At 31.3% G+C, this 12,909-nt stretch overlaps 2 protein-coding genes across 2 annotated transcripts; one reads left to right on the top strand and one right to left on the bottom strand.

Moving 5' to 3' along the window:
* Positions 1-646: 646 nt before the first annotated feature.
* On the top strand, positions 647-2,160 carry N7506_000042 (uncharacterized protein; the record flags this gene model as incomplete). The annotated part of the gene is made up of 3 exons (XM_056949338.1): positions 647-1,130; positions 1,202-1,784; positions 1,983-2,160. The coding sequence occupies 3 exons, from the start codon at positions 647-649 to the stop codon at positions 2,158-2,160; spliced, it is 1,245 nt and encodes a 414-aa protein (XP_056815253.1).
* Positions 2,161-4,458: 2,298 nt separating this feature from the next.
* On the bottom strand, positions 4,459-4,880 carry N7506_000041 (uncharacterized protein; the record flags this gene model as incomplete). The annotated part of the gene is made up of 2 exons (XM_056949337.1): positions 4,459-4,554; positions 4,635-4,880. The coding sequence occupies 2 exons, from the start codon at positions 4,878-4,880 to the stop codon at positions 4,459-4,461; spliced, it is 342 nt and encodes a 113-aa protein (XP_056815252.1).
* Positions 4,881-12,909: the final 8,029 nt, after the last annotated feature.

Below are 12,909 nucleotides of genomic sequence, written 5' to 3'. Positions count from 1 at the left end.
TATACACATGACCTTGTTCTTTGATAACTCTCGTGGTGGTGCAACCCCCGGGAAATACGCTATGACCACTTTAATTGGAGATAGAGTTTACTAGGAGGTGATTGCCACAGCGAACCTTAATGACTTGTCTATATTTGACCCATCGATGAACACGTCGAACTATGGGCGGCTCTAGACAATTTTGGGCATTTTGGACAGTCCATAGGCGGACTTGGGTATGTGGATATCCTTTGGTGAGATCTAGGCTATGGTCCACGGTCTCATCCGGACACCAAAATCTAACAGCCCTGGAAGCCCCAGACCCCGGAACTCTCGAATATCTCTGATGTGTGAATACGAATTCACTCGAAGCAATTATCAGTTATATAGGGTATTGAATCACTTGTAATTAATTAATAAGGCAGACGAGTCGTTTTTCTTTTTTTGGGCCAAATAAAGACACCTTGCTCCCCATGGTAATTTTCTTTTAGCTTCAAAACCGTCACATAAGCCTATTAATCCCTGCAGGCCCTAACTTATATCTTATTTCCCCCCTGCATTACTACTAGTCTGCAGGTGAGGTCGTCACCGGGGAGCCGCACTGGCAGATCATCGAAGTTTACCTGAACTCCAGCGCGGCGCGTCAGCGTCGTAGGAAAACAAGACCATGAGACTTGGAAATTTTCTACCTGCGTCTTCCGACCGTTCACAGGATGACTCTTGGCTTAAGCGCACCTCCCACAGCGCTTTTGCGGCGCTGGTCATACTCGGCGTCACGACAGGTGTTGCCGCGGCGCCAACCAGCACCTCCGTGAGTCTTTCTGATGACCTATCCAGTAAATTGACCATGTCTATGGTTTCACCCAGCGCGCCTCCGCAGAGCGAGGTGAAGCGTTTGGTGGCCCCGGGGGCGCAAGTGATGCCCCAACTCATCCGGGGCACAAATGTCAATGCGCCCGGCCATGCTGAGAGACCTGGCTTCCATTTTAAAGGCCTTACACCCGAACAGCGACAAACCTCGTTTTCTGCGCAGCCACTGAAGTTTACGCCTAACGGCCCTTGCCCTTACGGCTACCGTCCAGTCTTCGACAGGGTGATCGGGCACCATAGTCCTATCGCAACGACCTACACGGTCAACGAGGTGAAGCAAGGTGCGATTGGTGATTGTGGCCTAGGTGCCGCGCTTGTTGCGCTGCGGTCGAACAACGAAGCTAAAGTGCAGTCTTTGTTGCGTACAATTTCCCCCAGGGAAAACCCCCCATGCTCTCCTTACAACTGTATAACGGCAAGCAATGGGAGACTGTGCGGATTAACGACCATTTACTCACGGCCGCTAGCCCGTGTAGAGGTACTAAGCCTCCTTCTTTGATGAGTTTTCAGATGACATCCTCGAGAAACGCGGTTGTGGCTTTATTCGAAAAGGGATTTGCTAAATTTGTGGACGCGCACCCCAAGCTGCGTTGGCGGGACACTAAAGATGAGGGGTACGCCGGCCTACAAAACATCGAGGCGGGAAAAGTTATGTCCGCTATCACCGGTCGTCAGTACATGTACGTTAAATCGGGCAAAGGTGGAGGTATCCATGCTATTCTAGCAGCCGCCAACTGGGTGGTGCGCTGCATGAACACGGATGTACCGTGCACTTTCAGCATTGTCAACAGTGCTACGGCGACGGCGCGCGTGGGCAACCGGATTAGCGACGTGCGCAGCAATGCCAAAACCGGTCGCAGTAATGCCAAAACTGGGTACTATTCATTCTTTGATAAGTACATAGAGCAGCGTATTACGCTGATACCAAATCACGCGTATGCAATCCGCAAGGACTTGAGCTCACACGTCCTAACTAAGGGGGGGATACGTCCAAAAATTTCTTTGTATTCCAGAATCCATGGGGCTGTAATCCAGCGGATGAAAAGGACAATGATTGTTCCGCGCCCAGTGTAACCAAAATCTCACTGGCTGCCTTTTATGATCTCTTCGAAGGTTTAAACACATTGGTATAGTGTGTTCTTGGTGTCTGCGCCTGCCGCTAGGGGTTCCTACTTCACAGAGGCAGCAAACGGCCTGCTCCACAGACAAGGTTACCGTGTTGAATTGGACCATGAAATCATGGGTTCGCTGGTTAACTGGTTAGTATTTTGGTATTGTGGCAAGAAGGAAAAAGTTCTGTCATTTATTTGAGATTGTGGGGCTTTCGCCAGATTGACACTCCTGTAACTTGTATGAAACTTTATCAAACGTTTAAATTGAACCTATTCATATATTGTTACTTTTACCTTTTTCTTTAGTATGTGATTATAGTATTTCAATATTTAACTCAAGATAGAAGGTATGTTAGCCTGGGAAAGCAATTTATAAAAATGTCTCTCTGTATATGCCATTATAGGTCGATCTTTTTGTGGGAGGTTTAAGATCGCATAAGAGGGTCTTGCGGCGAGGCTTGCTAAAATGTTTTCACATGGTATCTTGTATGCTACGAAGATGTATAGTGCCCAAGGGTCGGATGTATATTTTCATGTATGAGGATCCCTGGTTTTAGACTACTTGTTACATTGTTCTATATCAATTATTATACTTAGGGGAATAAGTAGTATAGTTTGCCAGAACTTTTGTAGAACTTGTTTCCTTGTTGATATCCTCTGCTTAGACCTTTTAAACTATATGACACAAGATAATATAAGTTTACAAATAAGCTACGAACTAAGTAGGAAAAAAAATATTATATAAAAAAATAAGAATAACTTTTTAAAAAATCTTAATAAATTAAATAAGATAATCTATATATAATATATATTATATACTTAAACTAGAGAAAATATAGTATATATAGCTTTTTAAAGTAATTATTATTAGATAAAGGTTAATTTTATTTATTAATATAGTAATTATATAATAGGACAAAAAGATATAAATATCTAGATTTCTAATATATTAAATATGTCTCCCTATAGTATTAAAAGATATAAAGTTAAAAGTCTATCTAAAGACTACTATCTATTTATTAACTATTTTTCTTAAAATATATAAAAATATTTATTCAATCTTATTAATCTATTAATCTATATTAGATAAATTATGTATAATAGTTTTATAAAAAATAACAAGTTAATAAGATATACTAATAATAAAGATTAAATAATAGTAAAGATTGAGATTATAATTAGTAAAAAGACCTTTTGTCAGGCAGGCAAAGCACAAAAGAAAAAGATCGCTTTTATGGTCCAAGAAACGACGATAATAGAACTGAGGAAGGAAAGGAGAGAGAGAGAGAGAGAGCAGCTAGCAGGATCTATGTAAATGGGGGTGCTGCCTGAGGCAGACGCATGTTGTCCCGTCTCTTCCTGTGCAGGAATCTGGTCACAAGGTCGTGGGTTCGAGTCACAGTCCTGTCACTTCCTGGCACCTTTAGATAATAAAATAATTATTTCTCTCTTAATAAAAAAGCTAATAATATTATTTATAAGATTCTTATTATTATGTTTTTATATTTTCTTTTTTTTATTATCTATAAAGTTATTAAACTCTATATTCTCTGATTTTTTTAATAATAATATTTAAAGATATAAAATCTAAAAAATAAGTATCTAATAAATTAGTTCTATTATAAATAATAGAAAAAACTTTATATAGTAAAAAACTTAATATATATTATTATACTAAATACTATAAGATTTTCTAAAATATAATCTAGAAAATCTATATCGTTTATTTTAGTTAATAAAGAAATAATAAATAATTTAGATAAAGTAAAAGAGTTAGATATTAAATAAGAAATAAAGAAATAATAAAGATAAAAGAAAAAAGAGAGAATAAGATTATATCGTTATATCCTCTTATTATATTTTGAATTTATTAATACCTTTTTATAGAAAGCATTATTTTTGGACTTTTTTATACCCCGACTTCTTTAAAGTCTTAAGATTTAAGCCTTTTAAGGGGACTTTTTTTAAGGCTCCCCAAGGCAGTAAGCCTTAGTAAATAAGAGAGGATATTGTTTCAAATGGCCACTAGGACCTAGTTTGCTTACTAAGTACGAGCGAGTCTGTATTATATAATCTAGCTAGTTTATATATGCGGCTTTGCCGAAACTAATACAAACCATCTTCGCCTTATATAATCACATGGGTATCCCTAGGGTTTCAGGAAAAGAGAAACCACAATCAAGCTCAATGAACAAGAGAGCACGATCCGCCCTAATCAGATCCACCGGCAGAGGATTTCCAGTACATATGCCAATAAAGAGCACTTTTATCTTCTACCATAAAGGTAACCCAGGCCGCTCAAATCTCTAGAGACTATACTAGACCTTAGACATACTATTAAACAATCAAGTTCACACAATCTAGACTTTAAGGTCGCTTCCAACGAAAATAAACGAGTCAAATGATTAAATATTGAAGACGAAGAGGCTAACAAAAGGTACACAGACAACTTGGAGCCATTATGTATCCAGACATTTGACAAAACCCCGATACAAACTCACATTTCATCCAATTCGAGCTCTCTTTCTTCCATCGTTGGAGTCTTGTTTCGAGGCTCTGCGTTCAGCTTAACATCATCTCGATCAGCCTTAATCTAGAAATGACAATATATTAGTGGATGCTATCTTCTGAATCCCCCTGGCGACTAGGCTCAATAGGGAGGGATGTAAATACCTCAGCTTCACTCAAAGTAGCTCGACTTTCATCCCATTTAGGCATTTGTTTTGCTATCGTTGGACCGTACGGTACCAAAGGCGATGATTCAAAATCATCAGGGAATGAGGGAGCAACGTAGATGGGAGGAGCTATATTTGTAGAACTTGATTGTAAAAATTTGTGATAGGCAACCCATGAAATGGGACTAATCTTGACAGAAAGAGGCCTGATAACTCCAGGCCGGATGACAGCACCAAAGGGCATAGTTGTTGAGGATGTAACCAGAGTGACTATAGGATATGGTAGATATGGTGATGTGTCCTAAGTCATCGATCTTGGAATTTGAAATATAAGAGAAGCGAAGATCTGCTGATCAGCTGATTTATAAGTGTCATTTAGGTCATTATGAGGTGTGTCACCCTGCGTTATCCGGCTCTATTATCCTGTAATTCAACGCCACCTCGAGTCTATTTTGCCTCGGGAGTCATTAGCATTAGTAATTCTTGTACGAACCTTAGAACCATTTGCCAAAACAATATATAAAGGGAGACGGTATCGCAACTTAATAGCGTGTAAGGGTTCAAAACTGTTTTTGATACCTGATGATACCTAAGGCCACCATATTTTGGGCTGGCAGAAATTATGATACCTGAATTACTTTTACACCTACAATAGTAAGTCATGTACCATTATTCTCCCGTAAAATTCCTACCGCGAAGCCTTTTCAGATTCAATATATGAATTTACCACAGACTGGAGTAGTTGACAGAAGATACAAATCGCGTAAATTATGCTCTTGCCACTGATTCAATGATTGACTGTCCGGTTCTTCCCTCTAAAGAATGATGTGACGCTGTGAATTCGGAGCATAGGTATTGGTACTTCCCGTCAGATTGAAATTCGTGGCCCCTTCTCATCCACTGCGGACGTCGCAAGAGCGTGTTTCTCTTATTCTATTTATTATATACATGAACCTATTAAAGATAACTTTTATTTTGGTTCTTGAGACCAGCGCCAGCAGGAGGTGGTGCTTGCCATAAGATAAAATCCTATTAAACTTCTACCTAATTTTGACTCAAACTTTATATACTTAGTCAAAGAAAGGTCTAGATCTATTGAAATAATTGACCAATGTAAGGAAAGTATTTCAATTGGCCTTTTGCCAGTGGACCAGGTATTTCTTATGGAGAGCTTTGGGCCCAGTGCAAACGTTTGCTTGGTTTCCCAAAGGATTGATGACTATTATAAAATGTCATTAATTGTTTTTAAGCCTGAAGTATCTAATTATAAATTAATCCCTCCCCCCAGAGACCATAGCGGTTCCACGAAGTCGCTGACTGAAATCTGTCCTTAAAATGCCCAAAACACAACGCACACTCAGAAAGACTTAAAAACTATTTACCATATACTACGGGAAAAGCTTATCTTACAAGCTGATCAATTTCCCCAATAACTTAACCAACAATATGCACATCCTTTACACCAGTTAACTTATTGCACTTTGTCTGATTCTACATCTTACCTTTACACAGGGTGCAGCTACTGTTAAACCATTTACATGTGGACGTATAGTTGGATATTGCAAAGATCCATGTGTAATAACGTTGAACCGCTGTTTGAACAAATGCTATAGTAATATGGAAACCAATCCAGCATGCAAATTACCAGCAAGACCACCAAACAAAGAATCTGACGAATGCCTAAGGAATTGGTGGAGATGTAGGAAACCCTGTGATACAATGCACAACCGATGTGTTGTATGCTATGATAATCTAGTATCGTCACCTTGCCCTATACGATACTCAAAAGAGTGCTGCAATAAAAAGTTTCAAAGATGTGATAAGAAGCCAAAGCTAAATCTGTTCCACCCATCTTCAAAGGCTTAGGGCTAAATTCCAGCACCCAAACCTGTGAAAGGAAATACTTCTGTCAGAACAATCCATCCTGGTGTTTGGTCTCTTACGGCCTAGGAAGGTCCTATTATGCGCGTTTTGTTCTATCCTATAGTGGGGGGATTAGTGTATAAGTCGGATTAGGGGTTTTTTTTTTTAGTATAGGAGCTTAAATTGCTTGGCGGATCTAGTTAGTCCGTATTTAACATCGAATATACTTCAGAAATTTAGAAATTATATTCTTAGACTATGATCCAAAAGGGTTTTAACTTGACTTAAAATTCCTCAAGGATGGGATGAAGGGTCTACTGCTGTTATCACCCAACTTCCGTTATTCTAAAAGATCTGTAATCTCGACGACAATATTATATCCAGCGTCATGTTTCTTATTAATCTTGGCGCGGGAATTGGAGCACTACTTTTGTTCTTGCTGAACGATCGAATTGGCCGAACAAGATCGCTATAGGTCTATGAAGTTGTCTATATTATGGGCTGCCTTATCTTTTGTTTCTCGACAAGAAATATCTGGATCCTATCTATTGGTCGATTGATTGCTGGCTTTGAAATAGGAGCTTTATCAATCGTCTGCCTAATGGAAATATGAAATATCTGAAATTGCTACTAAAGCTGTGAGAGGACTAATGGTATCGTGGTTTAACATCTACATACTCTTGGGTCAAGCAGTGGATGTCTTCATCGTTTACCTAGTGAAGTGGGAAGAGCGCGCTGGCGGTCTGACATCGCAGACAAGACGACGGGGGTGCTCAGTGCTTCGACGGAGATCATCGGAGCTAAGCAGGCCCCCAGAACGCCGGAATAGGAAATAGATGTTGCTCTTCAGAGAGGGGTAGAACGCTTGGATTGCTATGCTATGAAAATTGGGCTAGAAATACCCCTGGGACGTATGTGGCGTAGATAAGATGTGACGCGGTTTCCCCATTACACTATATATTTATCTTATCTTTTATAACTCTTGGAAGATCTACTAGAACGTAGGCAGGAAGAAAAGGAGGCTATTCTAAGAATAGTATTGTGCGTCTAAAGAGAAAGAAAGAAGAAGAGAGAAGCTATAGAGGAGCGAGAACTAATAGGTAGGAGGGTCACGGTCACGTGATCCACTAATAACAGGAACTCCCTTTCAACATCTTCTACAAGATCATCTATCTATCTCTTCGAAAAAGAGCCTCTTATAAAGCTAGCAATAATATAAGAAAACGTAACTTAATATTATTAAGTTTATAGATAAGAAAGGGTAAAGAGGTAAAACAAAAGGTATATTTAGGGTCTAAAGAATGAGTAAAGAGTGATCTAGTAAATAAGATAAAGTAAACTGTATAAATAGGGCGTGCAATATTAGATAATATCTCGATTAGGAAATAAAGGTAGTTTTATAAAGAGATATTTAATTGTTAGGAAATCCTTTTTAGGGAGAAAAAGAAGAAGTGATTTCTTTCTATATAAATAAGGAATCCGGTGAAAGGGTGTTAATAATAGTGTTTTTTACTAATGAAGTATTAGTATAAGGATCTATAGTATAGAGAGTTATAAAGGCTATATCTATATAAAATATATTGTTAAAAAGCTTTTATAAATTAAATATAATTATCTAGTGTTAAAATAAGATATGGATAAGAGGTTTTATAAAGCTATCTATTATTATTTTCGCTATAGGGATCTTTATAAAAACGATATTATTAATTTTAACTTCTTTTTAAATCTTATAAAATCATATAAAGATATATTTTATATTTATATAAAAAACGAGGTTTTCAGTAAGTATAATAGCTCTATTATTATCTATTATAATTTTAATAGATTTAAAGATCTAGATATAAAGCTTAGTAAGTAAATAGATAAGCTAGATAGCTTTTTAGATCGTAAGAGTTTATATAATATATTTAGATTCGATAATCGAGATTATAATATAAGGCTATTTCTTAAAGGTCTAGAAAATAGATTCTTTATTAAATATAAAGACGAAACTAGATATAAAGAGGGTACTCTTAGAATAAAAGCTAGACTAGTTAATATTAGAGTATCTAATAAGCTCTAAATCTCAATATTTAGAGATAAGATCTAGATCTACTAATTTAGGATTAAGTATATTATATATTCGATTCTTGATATTATAAATAATAGGGTCTTTGATTAAATAATGTTATTTATATATAAAGAAAATATATAAGTCTTTTAAACTTTATAAATAATAAAAGACCTATTTAAAAATAGCTGCTTATTATTTATCTAGATTAGTTATAAAATAAATTAATTTAATAATAGAAAACGAGATATTAAAATAGATAGATATTATTAGCTAGATAAAAAAGCTAATTTATTTCTAGAATCATTTTATATTAGTTTTGGATATAGGAATTTTAACTAGATTAAAAATAAGGATTCTCTTTTTATTTATTAGCGTATAGATATTATTTAACTTATATAAACTAAATTTTAGTAGGATTTTCATAATATAATCTTTTTAAAAAGAGATAAATTTCTTTTAGATAATAAATAATATCTATTCTTAGAAATTAATTAACTTCTTTCTTATTAGTAAGATCGAAATACTTTATAAGTTTAGTCTTAAATTATATAATAAATCTTTTAGTTAAGAAAGTAATAAATGGGTTATCGATATAGATCAAGATATAAATAAGGTTATCTTTAATAAATTTAATAAAGATAGATTGATCTAACTCTAGTATAATAAATCCTATTTTAATTAAGATGTCACAAAGAAATAGATACTATTTACGAGATATTTATTTTAGATTATTTATATTCTAAAAAAGTAGATCTATTGTTTTAGAAAATCGCTTACATTCTTTTTTAAAAAGCGTAATATAGATAGACTCCTTTATTTCTATATTTAAAAATATAGTAATTATATTAATATAATAAAGAGGCTATCTATTCTTAATTATAATAGTTATAAAGATTTTAAATGATATAAGCTTTAAAATAATAATATAAAGTTTATAAAAATTGATATTTTTAATCTAATTAAAGCTACAATAAACTAAATAAGCTTTATAAATGTTATTATATTTAATTATCTAAATCTAGTAAAAGATAAAAGACTATTTTTAATCTTTTTAATAACTAATAATATATTAGATACTATTTTTATTATAATATTTTAGCTTCTTTTTTATAACAATAAGCTATTTATTATATTTAAGATAGATTATAGTCTATTTCTAGATATATAGAATATAACTAGGATCTTTAGATCCTGGTTTAAAAGATTTATCTTTATTAAAAATTATAGAAATATAGAGTTCTTTAGTAGTATTAAGATTATTTACTAATATAAAGATAATATTAATATCTATTTTTATATACTTTTTTAGATATTATAAAACTATAGGGGATAGTAGACTAACTATTATATAGTAGATTCTATATAAAGAGATTAAAATAAAAATAGTTAAATAGTAATATCTTAATAAAATAGATATTATTTTTTTTTAGATAGATATTATATATTATATATCGATTCTCTATTAGAGATATTAATAATAATTTATAAAAGAATATAATTAGATAAAGATATTATAAATAGACAGTTTAATATAGTTTTAGTATTTATAGATATAGTTAAAGTAAGTAAAGTAGCTATTACAGCTCTTTCTTGATATTATCTTTATTATATTTTTACAATCTATTTAGATTAATATAGTTAAGGAATTAAATAAATGTTATTATTATTATCTATTTATATCTCTTTTAACATCTTTTCACTTATAATCATTAGATAAAGAAGGTAAATTTAAGGTTTTAAAACTATTTAAACTAGTAGAAAAAATAAATATATAAAAATTAGTAAGGATTATAAATATAGAGAAATTAAGAGTGATTTAGATCTTATAAGAATCAAAAGAGATCTAGGAATTATAAAATTAATAAATAATTAATTATCTATTAGAAAATTAATAGAAATAAACTTTATAATCTTTATAAAAAAGTGTTTAAATAGAATTAAAATAAATTAATCTTTATATATCTATTCTCTTAATTTAATATTATATTAGGATTTAGGTAAGCTAGCTTCTTTGATTTTATTAAAAACGATATTATAAGAGTAAGTTATCTTTTTTATATAGATATTATAGATTATATAATGATTTCTAATATTATAACTAACTAAATAGCTCTTATTTATATAGGAATCAAGTTTATTAGTATACTATTCTTTATTATTATAATATTAAATCTAGTAACCTAATATCTAGAGATAAGAAATATCTAGCTTATAGCTATAGAAAGCTTTATATAAGGTTATATTAATTTATAAATAATATAATTAATTGATTATATAATTTACTTTTTATAAAATAAGTAATTAAAGATGTTTTAGAAACTGATTTTTAACTATTATAGTAATTATAGATTCTATTAAATATCTATTAGACTATTTAGCTATATTATTTAGCTACTTTATATATAGAGAGATTAAAGATATAATAATATTATAATACTTATAAAAAGTCTAAATAGGTTTATAAATAAAGATATTATCTCCTTAAATCTATTTAATCTTAATCTTAAACTATTAGTCTAAGAAACTAACTATTTTTTATAGATTTAAAAGGATTTTAGTTATTAATTTTATTATAAAAATCTATATATAATAGAAGGTATTATTAGAAATTATTATAAAGTAAGTCTTATATTTATAGCCTATATAAAAGTAGGATCTTTAGATATTAAAATATAGTAAATTATCTAGTTTAATATAAATTTAATATTCTTTATTATATAAAAGTTAATAGCTTTTAATATTAATATAAGGAATATAGAGATAGATAATATCTTTATTTTTTTTAAAGATTATTTTAATTATATTATATTCTATTTTATAAACTTAATTCTTATTAGTATAGTAGGTATAGCAATAAGCTAGATTAATTAAAATAAGATTATTCTTATATTTCTTAGTAACATTAATATCTATAAAAACAAAAACAACTATATTTACTATATTTATAATAGCTTAATTATTTTAGACCTAAAAATTATCTTCTAGACTATTAATAAGGTTTTTATATGAAAATAGATTAATTAAGGGCGAATAGGTTACTTGTATAATATAAATAAAGTGTTTTATCAAGTCTAATAAACCCTCTAGATATTTAAACTAATAGTAGTCTTTAATAAGATTAATAATATATAGATCAATAATTTTAAACTTATTTTTATATAAGAATATAGTCTTTTTAGTCCTAAAGTTAATTTAGTAACTCTATTTATTAAGCGTGAAAATAGAAATTAGATTATTGTTTAATTCTAGAGTAAGCTAGACTTCTTAAAAAAATAGCTTTTTAAGATCTTAAGTTATAAAATCTTAAATAGATAGAACGATATTATTAAAACCCTTAGTAAAGAAATACTAATTTGTTATAATAATAATAAGTATACAGTAAAACTTGAAATTAATAAAAATCAATTAAAAGGATATTATATATTTAGAAGTACTAAAATTAATTATTTAATTAAATTTAATAAATAATAATAAAGAAATAATAGTATTTTTTAATATCTAAATACTAATCTACTATATCTAAAGATTATTATAATATATAAATATTAGATTAATAATTATTATATTAGCTTATATATTATACATTAATGAGATATTAATTAATAGAGTAAAGATAATTATTGAATTAGCTAAATTAGCTAAATTACTAGAGCTATTTTTCTTTAGATAATAATCCTTAAACTTATAAATTCTTTAAGATTTATAATATTAATAATAATAAATATTTTTATTATTTTCATATATTTTAGGCTTTAAGAAAATTAATTTTTTATTCTTATTTTTAGTATTCTTTTTATTGTCTTTAGATAATAAAGAAGTATTTAAAGATAATAGAATATTCTTTAGAGAGATCTTAATAGTTGTTAAATTTATAAAAGAAAGATTTATTAATTTATTATTACTAGAATAAATATATTAGATTAACTTATTAGTCATTTTGAAAATATAAAATTCCTAATATATAATATATATATTTATTAGTTTAAATGTCTAGATAAAAGTATTATAATAAAGATTTAATATGATTATAGTTATAAAAGCTATATACTTTTATTTAAAAAAAATCTTATTTGATATAATAATCTTTTTATAGTTATAAAGTACAAGTCGCATTTACCAGGAGGGCGCCGTTTCCGGCAACCCCCCAGTTGGGTTTAGCGCCCGTCCCGTGCCGCCCTGTTCTGGTTTAGCGTCACCCTATCGGGTATGGTGTCTCGCGCTATCCCCCAACGGGAACTGCCGCCAGTCGCCGCCCTCGGGAGCCCTCGTCAACTATATAGTCTAGACGGTGCGTCGCTCGACCACCTCTCTCTCCTTTCCCACGGCCGTACGTTCTCCTCAGCTCGCGAGCGCGGAC

This window comes from Penicillium brevicompactum, assembly GCF_028827555.1.
Source record: "Penicillium brevicompactum strain IBT 35665 chromosome Unknown utg000001l_segment0_segment0, whole genome shotgun sequence".
NCBI classification, from domain to species: Eukaryota; Fungi; Ascomycota; class Eurotiomycetes; order Eurotiales; family Aspergillaceae; genus Penicillium; species Penicillium brevicompactum.
Note: the sequence above shows the minus strand (reverse complement) of the source record. Positions and strands in the feature narration are given on the sequence as shown.